The 18,259-nt window shown below is 36.2% G+C and overlaps 1 protein-coding gene across 1 annotated transcript in view; it reads right to left on the minus strand.

Annotated features, from left to right (window-relative positions):
- st6galnac3 (ST6 N-acetylgalactosaminide alpha-2,6-sialyltransferase 3) overlaps nt 1-7,161 on the minus strand; it is a 92,563-nt gene extending 85,402 nt beyond the window's left edge. The window contains exon 1 of the mRNA XM_005811456.2: nt 6,932-7,161. Within this exon, the coding sequence (XP_005811513.1) occupies nt 6,932-6,949 (18 nt within the window). The 5' untranslated portion in view covers nt 6,950-7,161. The remainder of the gene's footprint in view (nt 1-6,931) is intronic.
- Nucleotides 7,162-18,259: the final 11,098 nt, after the last annotated feature.

An 18,259-nucleotide genomic window follows, 5' to 3' on the forward strand; every position in this document is an offset into this window, starting at 1 on the left:
TCAAAAATAAAACACCAGAACTGAAAACAATAAACAAAACTGCAACAAAAAAACACATACAACTGAAACCAGAAATAAAACAGATTATTAAGTCTCTATAAGCAAAATTGCACTTCAGAAAATATTAATAATCCGAATGGAAATTACTGAGTTCACTTTAATTTATCATGCTATTTATTGAGTAATTGCTTACTACAACAATCAGCAATTAATTGTCACAGTACACGCTTACTTAGCGCACTAGAAATAAGACAAAACTGACTTACAAGTACCTTTTCAGCAAGATACAGCAGCTTGTTTTAAGTCAATAATTTTAATATTGATGAAAAAGTTCAAGTTCCAGTACTAGGAAAGTATTACCATGTTACAAGTGAAATAATCTGCTGGTATAAATAGTAGTTTTTCATCAATATTAAGGAATTATTTACTTAAAATAAGCTCCTATATCTTCCAGAAAAGTTACTTGTAATTTAGTTTTGCGTTATTTCAATAGAAACTAGACAGAAATACTTGGATATACTTTGTGTTTTTGCAGTGTGACCACTGAAACCTGTTCCTCTGAACTCGTCCTGCCTGAAGTTGTGAGCAGCAGCAGCAGCAGCAGCTCTGCTTTGATGGGAAGAGATGCAGAGCTGAACTCTTTGCTGCTGGGACAGAGCAGTCAGCTTTCAGCTGCTCTTCATGGATGAACTCTCCTCAATTAAAACACAACCTAACAACAGTGGGAACTCTGCATGCACCACCGCGCTCAGCAGGTATCCTGCACATAAAACCGCAGGAATGGAGAATCTCACAGAGGCGTAGCAGAGAGATTAAGAACTGAGTTCGCTCGCGTCATTATGAATGGATGTTTCTGCACAGATCACACCACAACATGGCAACCTACTAATTATATAACGTGGCTTATCTGTCCAAACAGCTCCTACAGACTACGATTCAATTAAGGCTGCAGCTAATGATTGTTTCAGTAATCGACTATGCTGACAATTAATTAATCAATTGGAAAAAATTGTACAGATTTATAATTTAACCACTTAAATCTTTTTTATATTAGAAATACATTAAGAGATGAAAAAAAAAACCTTTTTCTTTTTTAAAATAAGAAAATAAACATTTTATCACCTAAAATGCAATCATTCCTTGAGTGAATTTGAGTCAGATGAAGCTAAAACACCAGTTGAGGATAAAACATATTGACAGACGAAGGTGTTTTATATTAAATGTAAAATAAATGCAGCTCTGTAAAAAACTAAGAGCCCACTGCACTGAGCCCCATCGTAAACCTCCTGGTTATTCCACCAAATATTGATTCCTGAACTCTTAAAACTTTAGTGTTGTTTCTAAATGAATATTAACTAGTTTTCTTTGCATTATTTGAGGTCTGAAAGCTCTGCATCTCTTCATTATTTTGACCATTTCTCATTTTCTGCAAATAAAACCATTTTTTTTGCTTGGAATGTCAGAGACATGCTGCCAGTAGTTCATAGAATAAAAGAACAATGTTCATTTTACTCAAACAAAGACCTATAAAGAGTAAAATCAGATAAATTGATAATTTTAAGTGGTTTCTTAATTTTTTACAAAGCTGAATCTTGTACAATTTGGGCTTAATTACTGCTTTGAATACGTTGTTTTCTCAAATCTGGCCCGCCGCAGCTCTTTATGTGGACATATAGACTCCAGACGCCAAATTACATGAATCAGTCTGTTGTGGCCATTTATGCAAAATTTTGTGAATTGTAATTTCTACCAATTTAGTTTTCTTCTTTGGGCAGTTAGGACATATTTAAGTTAGTTTAGAACCAAAATTTATCATTTTTATATTTGGAACTGTTTAGATTACGTTGTTAATTGTTGGACCCTCCCATTAATTTGAGTAATTAGAAACACACCCGGCGCTTGGTGGAGGTCTGCTGTTGGGTAAATGTCTGGTTGACGGGAAGTTTCGTAAAGGATTTTTTGACCACTTTTTAGAGCTTGAAACATCAAATTAAGATTATTTTTGTTTTCGACTAAGTTGTAAGACATTTTTAGTAATTAATTGTCTCTATTTTTTTTTACAAGAAATAAATCATACATATTTTTTCAAAACAACCAAGTTGGAAGTGCGTGCAAATCAAACCACCTGTTACCACCCACGGCCTTTGTTGGAAATTTTGGTTTTGGAAAATAGAAAAGAAGCAGCAACACAGTCCCTCCAGTTTTTAACTGTTTTTCCACCTTGGAAATTCATGTAAAATGAACAGATTCCCACATTATGTTCCTGTTAAAGCACAACAGTGATTTTATTGCAAATTTTCAGTAAAAATGGTCAAAAGCTTTGGTTGTAAGTGACGCTAACTCCCACCTGCAGGTGGCAGTATTTCTTACTTACTCTGCTGTCTCGCCCTCTGATGTGACCTTATAAGTCACATTTACCATCATACATAAGCACAAATATGGTAAACTTTCTAACATATAACCGATAAATCTGTTATTTTGATTCCAAAGAAATCACAAAAACAAAAGCAGAATCCTGTAAGGACTGATCAATCTGAAAAGATTGATTATTTCATCTGCTATTTGTTAATATTTTAGCAGCATAATAGGTTTTATCAATACATTCTGGCCCCTGCAAAATGTATTTCTGATCTTTATTATGATTAATTTAAATGATATTGATTTTTTTTCGCACCTATCTGCTCTCTTGAATGTTTCGGATTCATAATGTGATGTATACGGACATCTACCGAGCCAGTAGCAGAACAATCCAGGTTCTCCCTAAACTTCTTCATAAAACTTTGCATCTGAACTCAACTTAAACGGAAACCATAACAATTGAGATTTAATTTAAAGCCACACCTCATTTCCTGCTGTCCACCTCCAGATTACATTTCCTTCAGTCACTCAGCGCTTTGTGCAGTGTAATTATTTTTCCTTTGTTCCCTGTTTTTGAAATATATTAACACACTATGCAGCCAAATCCGGTGTGAAATTAAGCGCCGTCTGCGATAACGAGGGGAACCAGCAGGACGCGGTGAAGCTTTTGAAGTAAAACATTGAGGGAAACCGTTTCCCGACGAGGAAGAGGAGGAGGAGGGTATTAGATGACTGACAGCTCAGAAAGTTAAGAAATCTCGTAGGTGGCTTGTATGTCAAGATTTACCCAGCAGAGTTGTTTCAAAACATGAAGTAAAAGCTGGAAATAAAAACCTCAACACAGTGAGATCAATGGCATCGAGCGACTCTGCTGTGGATCGGAGAGGGCGATAATTCAATATCGCCACTTAATGAGCTTTGGCAGAGTTAAACTGTGCTGCATGCCTATTGTATTCCGCTTCTGAAATTTTTTATTGATCTTTGGTTGTAAACAAGCTGATTTTCTCAATTATTTTGACACCAAGCTACCAGAGGCTTATTACAGTTAAAATCATTTTAAATTTCTCCCAGAACTCAAGTTAAATATGTCGACAAAGCAATTAGTTTTAATAATTACAGATGAAAACGTTTGGTATTCTTTATCTCAAATACATAATACTTGTAGGCTGAAAATAGTGGTTTGTCTTGCTGCTTATGAATGAATAAAAACTGAAAATGCAAATTTTTTCAGTATGAAAACTAGAGGTGTGCTGATCGATCGGCCACCGATCATAATCGTCCGATTTCCGTGAAAAAGTGTATGATCGGTGATCGCCGATCACGGTCTCTTGTTGCCGATCACCAAAACCTGTAAGCCTGCGTGTTCAGCTCTTCTCTTCTTTCCTTCTCACTGCACAAGCGCAGCAACAAATCCTGTCGTGTGGAACCTTAAGGCTCAGAGCAAACGGGGAAGTTTGCGTGTTGCGGTGGAAAATTACCTCAGGTGAAACAGGTCACAATGCATCAACACAACAAATCTAATACGACATTTAAAAAACAATCTTTTGACAGAGTTTGGCTACATCAAGGCTCACTGCAGGAAAAAAAGACATCCGGAGCAATGAGACAGCAGATAAAGCAGCGCACAACTACCAGCACTCAGCTGGATGAGCATGACGGTCAGAAAGCCAAACAAATAACCTGAAAAATTATTTAATTCATCGAGCTGGCGGTGTAAGACGCTGGTTCTGCTCTCGATGTTGGACCGCCGCTACGCGATACTGGGACATAATTACACTCATGAGTTCTTCTTCAGTTCTGGCAACTGTATTTGCCCCCCGCTGTGTGTATCTTTTTGTAATTGTTCTCTCAGAAGCAGCCGGGCACCGACGCACAGAAACAAAACCGTCACAAAGTTTCTTCACCCAGAGCTACAACGTTACAACTGACCAGGCGCAGCTCAGTCTCTCCAAAACTTCTGCAGCTAAACATAGATAACTAGGCAAATAAAATATACTAAATAAATGAATAAAAGAGTGCTTTATTCATAACTTAAAAAACAGTAACATTTTAAATAAAATACTTCTAGGATGCAACATAATATTTCACAGACGTTCAACCTCCAACCGCAGTGAACTCTCACCAAACGTCTGCTAAAAGCTGCAGCGTGTAACTTAAACAAGCAAAAGATTTTACATATGTACTAAAACTTTGACTGTGCTAACATAAGACAGATAATCAATCTCCTCTGTCTCGTCCTGGTTCTGCAGAATTACTCCGCTTATCAGAACCAACCAATCAGAACCAGCATTACTCAGCTAGCTTTGCTCTCAGGAAGTTTTGATTCAGTAACTCAGGATTGTTTATTTTGATGCCACCTGCATTTGACTTAGAATGAATGTTTCCTTTTTTCTTGACATTATTTGATATAGGCAGTGTTGTGAGATTTATTTGACTCGTGTATAATTAAGGTGCAGATCCTTACTGTTAAATATTATTTTACTGATTGCAGGTTTTTCAGTCCTTTAGACTGAAAAGTTGCTCAAAACAGCAACTTGTTTATGTCTAAACTAGGTGAATTTATTGCCAGATCACATAGAAGCACTTACAGTATGTGTTATGTGATAAAATTAATAGCCAATCCAGGTGATCGGTAGCGATCGGCAGTGATCGGCAGTGATCGGCAGTGATCGGCCCTCATGGGTGATCAGAATGAGAATCAGCAGCAAATAGACCTGATCGCTACTGAAAACTCATCATCAACAGCAAATTCACTGATGCTCTTAAAGTTGCACAACAATCTTTCATTTTTTTCTGTTTGGTTAAAAATTAGAACCACAAATATTTAATTGCCAATATATATATAAAAATAAAAAATTAAAAAAAATGTTACATGAAATCTGAAACATAGAAACTTACATAAAAAAACAGCTTGGTAAAAATAGTGCAGCTTGCACAGAGCTAATCAAAGAAGATAATGATCAAAATAACAAAAATTACAAGCAAAAAAACATTTTCGTTAACTGACAAAATCAAAAAGAGACTTTGAGGAAAAAAAGAAAAACGAACTAAAACTGGTGTTTGACTCAGAAACAGACAAAAACTATAACTGAAGCTACCTGACAACCTGAGGACATGATACCAACAGCAGACGAGTTATTTCCGTCTTGCAAATGTAGCTTCTCAGATTAACATCAATGGGAATTTTGTTTTTGACGAAGCTTGTGCTTCCATATTTATCTTTAATTAGCTCAATGAGTCTTCAGAAACACCAGTTTGCCAAACATTGATGCTGTGGGAATTTATTAATCCCAAATTAAAAGCTGTAATAACTCAGACTATCCAAGTTCCTATAATCTACAAAAGGCATCTTCCACCTTCAAGCAAGCATGCAAAAACATGCAAACTAACAGGAAAGATGACCTTTCACCTATGCGGGGAAAATGTACGACAACAGGGAAAACCTGCAAATCAAGATTGCGAACAATATGAGGTTGTTCTTCTATTCTGTTGACTTAATGCATCAATTGTATTTTCCAGACTCTAAAACAGTTTCTCTCTTCTCTCATGTCGTTGGTTCGTTATTTTTGGCAACAGAAACTAACACTAACATTGCCAAAGTTTACTCTGGAGGAGCTGCAAAGGTTAACCTGAGCTGTGTGCTACAATCCAAAAATCTGGTCTTTACTGAAGAAGAAGCCATTGAGATAAAAGTGTTAAAAGAAAGTACTTAGCAAATCAGATTAACCAGCAAAGTCGACAGAAAATTTTGACATGCAGTATTTCCTAATCATTTTCCCAGCACAGCAGACTGCGAGATCAAATTTCATGATTTATTTGTAAAGATTTAGGCACATTTTTACATTTTAAGACAAACATTAAATAGCAAATAAACTCAAAAATAGTACAAACTTGTGCCTGTCCACTGTTGCCACATGCATGTTCGGCTGGGTATCCCTTGGTAGAAACTTAATTTCTACTAAAATGGTTTAATCATGTAAATGAATCTGAATCTGGACTATGTATAGAAATTGGATTCATCATTTGCTCTGAATTGGTGCTGCAGACAAAAACTGGAATTTAAACAGTCTGATGCTGCAGGTAATGTGTTTATATTGTGGAGATGGAGGTTGTGATGATTTGCAGTTTGAAATGCAGTGTTTGTTAAATAGGAGAGTTTCCAGAGTGAAGGTAGGGCTCGTTTGTTTACTTCCCTTCAGCTCAGCATGTAAACACCTGGACCTGAAGGATGTTGTTCTCACAGCCTGGCTGGCCTTCACCAGCCTGGCAGCAGGCCAGATGGAGATAAAATAAAAACAAAACACAAACAACACAACCTGAGTGTCTGCACACACCCCAAAATCACCAAGCAATAAGAAAAAAACCCGGAAACCCACATCTGATATAAACCGGGGGGGTTAATTACCTCTTAAGGAGCATCATTCCCTGCAACACTTGCTGCTGCTTCTGCTCGTATTTCACCATCCGACAGCTAAAATACTCCCAGACGAAGACCTACCCACGTCTCGGGCTCCACATGTCCACTCGTTTTGATTATTTTTAGCAAGAATGAGAGGCAGAAAGCAGCTCTTACCTTCCACATCCAGGCCATTCTTCCAATTTCTGCGCACACACAATGGTGGACCGCTGCCGTCCCTCGGCTTTTAAAACGCGCTCGCCGCGTCCGTCCGCTCAGATGTGAACATCACGGGAAGCGGGTTGGAGGCGGGACGGTTAACATGCGGGCTCCGTGTTTGCTGCAGTGTACCGTTATTTGGGTTTCTCCGTCTCTCTCGGGTCGGGCTCCTCTTCCCCATCCACGCGCACCACAGAACCGCTGCTGCTGGAGCCTGCTCGCGTTCTGCGCTGCTATTGGTCGATGGCGGAGAAGTCCCGCCCACCCGGCTTGGTCACGTGATCTGACTACTTTAACATCAACATGAGGAGAGGAGCCAAGAGAAACAAAAAGCCGCTGTTAAATAGCATATATGTTTTAAATGAACATATCTTCATTTAACATGAAGATATAAAATGTACGGAGGCATGTTAGGGCCGCAGATAGGGAAAATAGAGAAGACAATTTCTGCCAAAACACTCAGAAAAATATTTAGATTAATTTCAGAAATTTTCAAGAAAAACAGGGATGTTTCTAAGTTTAAAAAGTAGATTTTGAAAGAAAAATTTTAGAAAGTTTGAGATTAATCTCAGATATTCTCTAGAAAGAAACAATAAACTTTCTCTTCTGTTTTGGCACAGTTGTTTATTTGCCCCACGTTGTGTGTATCTTTTTGTAATTGTTCTTCTCCGAAGCAGCCGGGCACCGACGCACAGAAACAAAACCTTTACAAAGTTTCTTCTCCCAGAGCTACAACATTACAACTGACACTACCAAACAAACAAACAAACATGGCGCGCAGCTCAGACTCTCCAAAATGTCTGTGGCTGAACAAAAATAACTAGGCAAATAAAATATTTTGAGTAAATTAATAAAAGAGTGTTTTATCCATAACTTTAAAAACATAGCAATAATTTAAATAAAATACTTCTAGGATGCAACATTTGGTCAGCTGGTTTAATCTGCTGTACAAAAGCGACGAGGCTTTGTTGGTTTACCATTAGTCACTGCAGGAGTATGGAGTGAAAATAGTCTGTACAGGTATTTTGGGACTATTTTCACTCCATACAGGAGGCTCTACTTCTGCGTTTGTGTCTGAGTCCGGGTCAAGATGTTGGTATGGTTGTATAATTGTGTATCTGCTTGTGTGAAAGTTGACTTGGGGACGTGGCGACTTACAGTTTATCTGGATTTAAAGTGACAAGACGCCCTAAAACATCTCATTCTGAAAGGAGGATGTAATTTACACAAATAAAAACTGACTTGATTTGACTGATAAAATAATATTTAAGCACACAACTGTTATCTTGAAATTCTATTTGTGTGGAGCCTTGAGGGCCACATAAATAGCTGTGGCGGTCCAGATTCGGCCCGGGAGCCTGGAGTTTACCTCTGGCGTCGACTGATGAGGTAGGGAGGCCATGTTTGTGATTCACATATTTGATTTGGCTTATGTTTTATGTTGGATCGGCTGTCTGACACCAACCTGTGTAATTTATCCTCACGATTCCCACAAATGAGTTGGGTCTGTATTTTGCAGAAAACCAAATAATATATATATTTTAAAAAAGTAAACACATAATGTGGCAAACAGTAAATGGAGTACTATGACTTGTTTTACAGTCTCTGTTATAAACAAGATGTTTTGATTAATGTTTGTTTTTGTGCGATTTTACGCAGTTTGTCAACATCTAACTAATAATCTCGCTCTAAAATACATATAAAATACAAAACAGCACCGTGGTCCATCTTACACTGAGAGTTGAAATATTGCATTGCACTGCGTTATGTAAATTTGATCCTTTAAAAACATTAAAATTATTCTGCAGCAGTGACATTTTGAAGATAAATTACACCGAGGTTCATGTTGGAAGTGGAGTTGGATTATTGCACTGCACAACAAAGTTTCTCTGTGCAACACAACATTTGCATCGACTGTAAAGTGCAGAATGAGTAAAAAGCTGCAGGAAAACAAACAGTTGAGAAGGTTGTTGAAATAACCAATCAGTGTTCAATACAAGTATTAAAGCAGTGGGGGAAAAAAATTTGGAGTTTACTTGTTTTGAATTTGATCCAGATTAATTAATTGTCAACCACAGATGCTGAAAGAAATCATTTTTGTTCAATTTAGATAATTTGAAAATGACAGCCAACTATAAGGTTTTCCTTAATAACATAAGATAAAGAGAAATGTTCTTAAAAACGCCTTGAAATGGTAAAAATAGAAAAGAATGGGAACTTTAATAATTTCATTAATTTCTGTCATCAGGTGAAAGTCTTTGTTCTAAGAGTCACTTTATTAAAGTTTATTTTCTTCAAAGTCATTCAATTAAATTCTAAAATACTTTATTTATCCAAAAGAAAAATTAAATGTTATTGTTACTCTTGTTAATTGAACAGAAAGGATCTCCTGTAGCAGTCTGTTTTACAGCCATTTGGAAAACGCCTCTGACTGGAGACACAGATGAGATTTTTTTTTTTTTTTTTACATAATATTTTCATTAAACCTTTAGAGACTAAACAAATCATAATATTGTATTTTATTAAGCTGGAATATCCCATTGAGACGCCATAATATATGTTTAGTACATAAATTCATAAATTGGAAGAACAGCAAAACCAAAAACTTAAAGAGGATTTTTTTTTAAATAAATCAGAACCCAAAGATCTTTTTAATGTTCAGATTTAAGAACATTACAAACAAGCAACTTTCACACACTAATGGACAAGAGAAAAAAAATCTATTATAGAATATAATTTATATTTAAACATCATGAAAGACGTTAAATCAGAGAGTTTGCACGCAAACTACAGACCAATTTTAAGTCGTAATAATAATAATAATAATCTGCTAAATCTGCTTTTCAAAGTTGCTTAAAATCACAAAATGAGGATAATCCAACCAAGGTTCAGGAAACTGTTTCACAATGAAAAGTTGTGATGTCCAGCTGCCAAACTCAACTAATCTACAGACCCGAGTCTTTGGTTTCATGACACGCTAGAGACAGAAATTCAACTGGAAAACATCAAGAGTTTATTTTCTGTTGTGTTTTCCCAACGTTTCCTTTGTGCTTCATTGTGTTTAAGTTCAGAAAGTGACCTGAAACCTCAGGCTAAACGAATTACTCACTGTGTGAAAAAGTAACGTCCTTCCTTATTAGTTCATAAATTTAAGGAGAGCCTAAGCTTCTTTAAACAGGTTAGGATTGGTAAATTAATTACACTTTTTACACAAAATCATTCTTAGATGATCAGATTTTAGTCTGGTCACTTCTGCCTGTTTTGAGCTGTTTTATGACATCTTGACATTTTAAATCCAAATAATCTGCTGCTGACAAACTCAGTGTTTACACTCACACCTGAAAATGGCTGCAAACAGATGCAACTGTACATCTTTGAAAAGCAGAAGTGGAGCCTCCTGCACAGCCAAGAATGATGCAGCATGTGGTTTCTGGATGATAAGTCAACAACAAAAAAACACTTGCCTTTTCCAGCAGCCATTATGCAGCGCAAACATGGGTAAAACCAGCTGACCAACCGGAATCTTCTAATAATGAAGTGGGCGGAGCTCCGCTTTGGTTGCTAGGTAACAGGGCATTGACTTAATAATCAGGAGGGGTCTTTTTGTGGCTCATGTCATTAATCCATATAAAATATTTCACTTTGAAAACTGAGTTGCCAGGATGACGTCATAATAAACTGTTTAGCACACGTGTCAAACTGAAGGTCCAGGGGCCAAATCTGGTCCGCCATAGGTTTTATGTGGCCCTGTAGACTCTAGAACAATCTGCAGCTTGCAAACCTCAGTCCAAAGAAATAAAACTTGCTTAGATGCTATTAGACCTTTTTGGGGGGAGGTAATTTCTACTATAGATATTTTGCTGTCATTTTTAAAGAACTGTTGTTCTATTTCTATTTTTAGTTATGTAAACCTTTGTAAAAAAAAAAAAAAAAGAAAAAAAAGTATAGATACAATTTCTTCTGTGGGATGTTGGCATTTGTAGAAATTACATAAAAAATGAAAACCCACACAGTTAAAAACCTAAACATCAAAAAATGCCTGAAACAATACATCTAATATTGTATTTTGTTGTGGAAATTCAGTGGAATTTTTTGTTTTAAATATTATTTTATCAATCAAATCAAAACTGTTTTTATACCTGTTATACATCAATGTGAAAATACCTTCAATATTATTTAACAAAAACTCATCACACACAGAGACAGCCATTTATTTGTATTTTAAGTTTGTTAAAATCGTTTGGTTTAGCATTTCAGCAGCAACATGATGCATGCAGCTTTCTGCAGCAGAAGTTACAATCTAAACACAGAGATAAACAAAGCAGACAAGCTGTTTGTTTTTGTCCATGAAGATGAATCATCTCTGACAGATTTGTCTCTCTCGCTGCTCAGAAGAAGCAGAAATTAAAATCTAATCACCATATGGCTTTTTGAACGCCGTGTCCCGATAATCTGCAAATGACTCGAACACGACGCACATCAACAACCGGATGACTGAGAGGGAATCGGTCTGAGGGCGACTGATTAGATCTCCACCTCTTCATCTGCTGCAGGTTATCTTTATTTCTGCTCTCAAGGGTTTTATTAATCAACAGTATGAAGGTAATATCTACTTTACGCTTCAAAAACACAAAATCTTACCAAGAATTTTAGTCCAGTTGGTGCAAAAATCTTAATACGCTTGAAATAAAACAAAATTAACTCTTTAAGATGGACAGAAATAGAAAACTAAGTGGAAATCTTTGGTATTTTAAACACCAAGACGACAATAACTCATATAAATAACAAGAAATTAAAGTCGGGCAGAAGAAAATGTTTCCAAATCAGTTTCTTTCATTAAAAAACTGCAGGTTTGTGTCTGGTGAATGTTGGGTTAAAACATGTTTGTTTTTCATTCAGTGGGTAGAGATGTAGAAATTTTACTCAAGTAATAAAATTGCTGAAGTAAAAGTAAAAGTACAGCATAGTAAAAATACTCCTAAAAGTACATTTTTTTTTTAAAAAGTTACTCTAAAGTTTTGGGGGGATACGGACGTTTCACAAGCTGTGGACAAGAGGGCAGAAACCTGCACTTCACATCCTGATGTGAGATCACTTGATTTTGGCTCTTTAAGAGTGATTTAATATATATTTTTTAAAATTACATTTAAACAGCTTAGATAAGACATGAAATGTCTTATACCACTAGTTTAAACGTTTCCCAGTGAGGGGTACAAAAGAGGAATAGTGACTCTTAAATTTATAGATGTTCACTATTTAAATATATCTTAAGCTTTATTTTACCCTCAAAGGTGGATTATTTTAATTTATTGTGTATTATATATGTATTCAAGGTATTTCTATGCAGCGCTTCCACAGGTAGTGGCAGACGGACGCTTGCAGTGAGTCTGGTTCTGGTTCTGCTGCAGGTTTCTTCCTGTTAAAGGGGAGTTTTTCCTTTCCACTGTCGCTGCATGAATGATTGGGTTCAATTTTTTTATTTTACAGACTTGATTCATTCGTTAATTCCTGCTACATAAAATGAATTGATTCTGATTTGTTTTTTTGTTTATTAAACTGCAAAACATACAACGACAGGATAGATACATTGCTTACAATATTATAAAATTTGTTTAATAACTTATTAGAAACATGTAAAAGAGTTTATACCTGAAATGGGCAATGTATCCTGGGGGATACAAACCCTACGTTTACAAATAAAGGTCCTATATTTAAGAAAATTATGAAAATGTGTCATGAAAATAATTTTCAAATATATACAGCTCTGGAAAAAAATTAAGACACATAGATCAGTTTCTGTGATTTTACTCTTGGTAGGTATATGTTTGAGTAAAATGAACATTGCTCTTTTATTCTATTAACTACTGACAACATGTCACTGAATTTCCAAGCAAAAATTTTGTTTTTATTTGCAGAAAATTAAAAATTATCATAATGAAAAAGAAGCAGAGCTTTCAGACCTCAAATAATGCAAAGAAAACAGATTCATATTCATTTGGGAGCAACAATACTAATGTTTTAACTCAGGAATCAGAATTTGGTGGAGGAACCAGGAGGTTTTCCATGGTTACTCACTGCAGCGGGCTCAGTTTTTCCAGAGCTGTAAGTGTGTCCGCCCATTTAAGGGTTAATGTGAGGTGAATTGTGAAATAAATGTAAACAAAACAACCGTGTCTGATTTATTTCAGAACAGAAAGTCAGTCCTTGGTTTCAGATGGTGGTGGAGAATAGCAACAAGATGGTACTAACAGCAATCTGTGTGTAAGGTTACCAACAAGCTGCATGTGTTGCGCCTGCGGACTAATCCGCGGTAGTTTGTGCTGAGAGATAGCGCAAGTTTGACAGGACCCGGAGGAAGACAGGGAGGAGACTGCGCTGCTGCTTTCTATGCAAACAAACATGACTGAGAGTCGAGGGCTGTGATCCATCCATCTGTCTCCCTGCTTCTTTTCCTCACACTTCCTTCCCCGCCTCGTCCTCTTCATCTGTCTCTTCCTCGCTAATGAGCGCCGGTGGGTTTTCTCGGTAGCCTAACAACCAGGAAGTTTTGCCTCTGTGTCCAGAAACGGAGGGGCCACGCAGATTACTGCTGCCCGTCAATAAATACTGAAATTCAAACAGGCAGGTTCACTTTGCAGCAGGGAAATCCCATGTAGCAAGAGAAGCTACACACATGCTAGCTGTATGTAGCATAAAATACGTGATTAGCATGCTAATTGCAGCTAATAACTGCTTCCAGCGAACATTGAACTTGTTGATGGTCTTCTGACATGCAGAGTTGGACAGTAACTAGTTACATTTATTTCTAGGAGTATTTTTTACAACTTTTTAAAATAAGTTCATAATTATAATTTTCAGCCATTGTTCCCATCCTGATTAACTGCGTCTGGTTTCTATTGGTGCAGAATTATGACTCATGTCTCACATTAATGACGTAAAAGCCGGCAAGTACGCGGCATGGCCGTTGAAAACAGATAATTATCCGATTTAATATATACGAAGGTGACACAAATCAGATTTTCTTTTTCTTTTCATGAGTAAAAAGATTGGAATTGTATTGTTCAGACTACCGTGAAAAAGTCGGATACACACAACACACAAAAATCGGATTGGGTTGTTGCATCCTAGAGGTATTTAATTCAATTATAATAATTAATATAATTATAATTTAAACCCAGAAGTAGAAAAGTTACAACTTCTGAGTGTTAGTCAAGTCAAAGCAGCACTTTTACATCACAGGCAGAAAAATTATAAAACAAAACATAAACTTTAGTTAGGTAAAAAAAAATAAGACAATTCTAAAGTTGTCAGGAAATACCAAAATAATATTAATAGAAACCAAAACATATTTTATTTCAGCTGCACTGATTTTCCAAAACCTTGAATCAGTGAAGTCCTAATAGCCGCCTTTTAGTTTTTACTGGTTTTGAAGGGAAATTAAACGTGTTTTCAGTGTGGAGTTAAACTGACCTACTGACTGAGAGATCTTAACAGACAGAGAGAGACTATTTGTGTATTTTAAACTTAAAAGTTGGAGTTTCTGATTGAAAAAGGAGACAAATTACAATAACAAATGCAAACCAAAAACAAGAAAATCTGTCTTTTCAAGATATCTGCCATATGAGAACATTACAGACTTCTCGCCGTCATCCCATTAGTGACTGGTGATAATGATTTTCCGTACAGCTTCTGCTATCACTTCATAATTTGTCTGACAATATGAAGCCAACTGTTAGAAGTTGTTCCTGGGAAAGTGTCACTCTCTTGTCTCGGCTGCACTGCAGGGGGCCGTCCTCACCTCCATCACGAGGAGGAAACAGGTGGAGGAAAGAATAGCCTCCCTCTAATTACTCAGACGGAGCTGTGAAATAAAAACCGACGCATAAAACCAGCAGCAGTGGCATTTCCAGACTGCCAGACCCTTTTCTGCATAAATAGATTAAATAATAAATAATCGTTTATTGCTACTGGCTTTACACCCAGCTACTCCTCTTTTAAAAACACACATCATACTATAGAAATCATTAAAATGATTGAAATATATGGCAGATTTAGCATAAAAAAAATAATTATGGTCAATACAAAATGTTGATAAACATATAATAAACTATAAGATGTGAATTAATGGTATTTATACTTGTCCTGTAAGAAGGATTCAATGCTTATTGAGCTGCTTTTTTCTGTTTCAATTTCAGTTTAAGTGTTTTTTATTTTTCCCTTTGCTCATTGTCTGACGATATTGATGCTCAGAAATAATTAAAGTTCTTACTGCAGGCTTAATCAAACGAAATAAGGGCAAAACCAGGACAGTTTGTTATACAAACAGACCCCAAGTAGCTCAGCGACTTGATTTATGAGAGTCTTATTTATTGACGAAAATAGCTTTGGATCATGTTTATGCTTTTCTAAAAACTTAAAGACACGTTACAGGAATCAAGCAAAATTATAAACAAAACACTTAGATACATCTAACAAAATTATTTTAAAATATTATTTAACATATTGAAGAGTCTTGAATTCTGATTTTAATCTCAGAATTACATTTTTTTCTCAAAGATTCGGACTTTAATCTCAGAACTAGAAAATTCCTGAAGAAATTTAACCGGGGCCTGCCAAAGTGTGCCCGTCGGTTTGGACCCAGCGTTCTGATGCTAGAAATTAGCATCAATGCTAAAGAAAGCTGCAACGTAATCAATAGCATGTGGAGATTGACAAGAATGTTTACTAACATGGACTTGCACCATTCAGTATGATAAAGTAAGTGTATCAGCTAAAATTAGCAAAAATGCTAATGTTAGCGTGATTGCTGTCACTAGCATGTGGGACATCACTAGGATGTTTTCTATAATGGACTTACTCCATTCAGTATACTAAACATGGCTAAAAAGTAAAATAAATAGCTAATAGCTTATTAAAGCTAAAATGCTAATGCTAATGAACTGCCTTGCTGCGCAAGGCAGTTCCCTAACCTCAGAGAAAAAGATAATGCAGAATAATATTATTGCACCGCCTACGGCGGTGCACTAACCGCAGGGGCATGTTGAGGCTTTTATTTTGAAATTTTTGTTAAGCTTAATTTCAAAGGTCCAAACTAATCCCATGTCTAATAGTCATTGGGTTAACTCAGTTATATAATGCTCAAGAGCAATTACGTAATGTAAAATTTCTCAAGGCTTTTATTTTGAAATTTTTGTTAAGCTTCATTTCAAAGTGCCAAACTAATCCCATGTGTAACAATTGCTGGGTTAAATCAGTTATATAATGCTCAAAAGAGCAATTATCTGATGTAAAAATTGTCAAGGCTTTTATTTTGAAATTTTTGTTAAGCTTAATTTTAAATTGCCACACTAATCCCATGTGTAACAGTGCTTTGGATAAAAAAGTCACATAAAGCCAAAAAGAGCAATTATCTGATGTAAAAATATTCAAGGCTTTTATTTTGAAATTTTCAGTATGCTTCATTTCAAAGAGCTAAACTAATATCATGTGTAACAATGGTTGGGTAAAATCAGTTATAAAAAGCCCAAAACACAAGTAGTTCTAAAGGCCAGCTCAGTCCTCCTCTGTAGTAACTGACAGTTCCTCCATGTTTGTAGTTCTGACATTCAGCTCAGACCTCTTTTGTAGGCACTCAGTGTCCGCCATGTTGTAGTTCTAACCTTCAGTCATTGTAGTTCTAAAGAGCAGTTCAGAGAGGCAGACTAAATTCTATGTCTATTTTGAGTCTAACTGACACTGTTTTGTGTCAGTTAGACTTTTGTTTTGAGTTAAATTTGGCTCGTTTTTTGTTAATTATGTCGCCACAGTTACTCGAAATGCCAACAAAAGTAATAGCTCCCCTCACGGGATTGAGCCTCACGTTTTGATATATATATTGTGAGGGGGCATGCAGCGGTACGAGCCGCATTAACGGTAGTAGGAAGCGGCAGTTATTTTGAGGTGTAGAACAATAGGTGCCTGCCATGCTATGCATAGGGATTACATCCCTATGCATTGCTATGGGCAGGCCCCAATTATGACTTTTTTGCTCAAAATTCTGACATTATTTGCAGAATTTTCAATTTTTTCTCAAAATTCAGATTTTTTTTTTTCCTCACGTTTGACATTAATCTCAGAATTTTTTTTACCTTTTTCTCAGAATTTTTACTTTTTTCTCAGAATTTGATTTTAATCTTCTTGGGAAGAAAAAGTCTGGATTCTTTTTCTGTTTCTTTGTCCAGTGGCCCCCATCCTTTTCTGTATGCTTGTTTCAACCAAGTACTTGCTTTTTGTCTTTAAAATATGTAATATTAATTTGTTACCCAAAACCCATAGACTGCACTTTCATTTATAATTTATTGTTTAACATTAGAAATCTTAAACAAGAATATAATAAATAAATATTCTATATAATTTAAAAAGTTTCCCGTCCAGTGTTTGGTTTTGGGATCTGGGCAGCAGAATGCAGAAACTCTCCCAGAGCATGACTGGGATCCCTCTGACAGGCTGCCACTGAGAGCCGAATAGAAACTCCTCCATCATGCCGTTCCAGCCCCACAGGGACGGTGATGCACGCCGCGCAGCAGATCACTGAGCTGCCAGTCCGCGGGGCCCCAGGAGGCCCCCGAGAGCCACGGAGGAGTCGATGCATCCACACCACAGCCTGCCACACCGATTCCTCCTGGCAGCCGAGACACGAGTCACAAATCACACGCCAGCAGATGGAGATGCAGCCATGATGACTTCCTGCCAAATCACTACAGAGGAAATAAATCTGCATATAAACACTGCAAAAAAAAATTCAACAAGTATTTTTGGTTTAGTTTCTACACTGAAAACAGACAACGGAGCTCAAACTTTTAAAAATTTAACTAATTTGTTAGATTTAATCAAATTAAGTTTGTCAAACTGATTTAAGACACTTGATATTTTTACTCGGATTAACTTAATTTGATTAATTGTAACAAAGAATCACCTGTTTTCTTTTTTCAGTGTAGTTTAAATATCGTAATACATTTGAAATAAGATAAAACTGACTTACAGGCAACATTTCAGCAAGATATAAGTTTGAGTAAATTATTCCTTAATATTGATGAAAAAGTTCCAGTTACAAAAGCCGATTATTTCACTTATAACGTGGAAAAAATATATTGTTATAAATGTTATGTATTGGCCAGTATAACTAGAACTTTTACATCTATATTAAGGAGTTAGCTGTTATATCTTGCTGAAAAGTTACTTGTAAGTTAGTTTTGTCTTATTTCAAACATAAGAAATTAACAGTAGAAAATAGACCAAAAATACTCG

Source organism: Xiphophorus maculatus, chromosome 6, assembly GCF_002775205.1.
Source record: "Xiphophorus maculatus strain JP 163 A chromosome 6, X_maculatus-5.0-male, whole genome shotgun sequence".
Classification (NCBI taxonomy): Eukaryota; Metazoa; Chordata; class Actinopteri; order Cyprinodontiformes; family Poeciliidae; genus Xiphophorus; species Xiphophorus maculatus.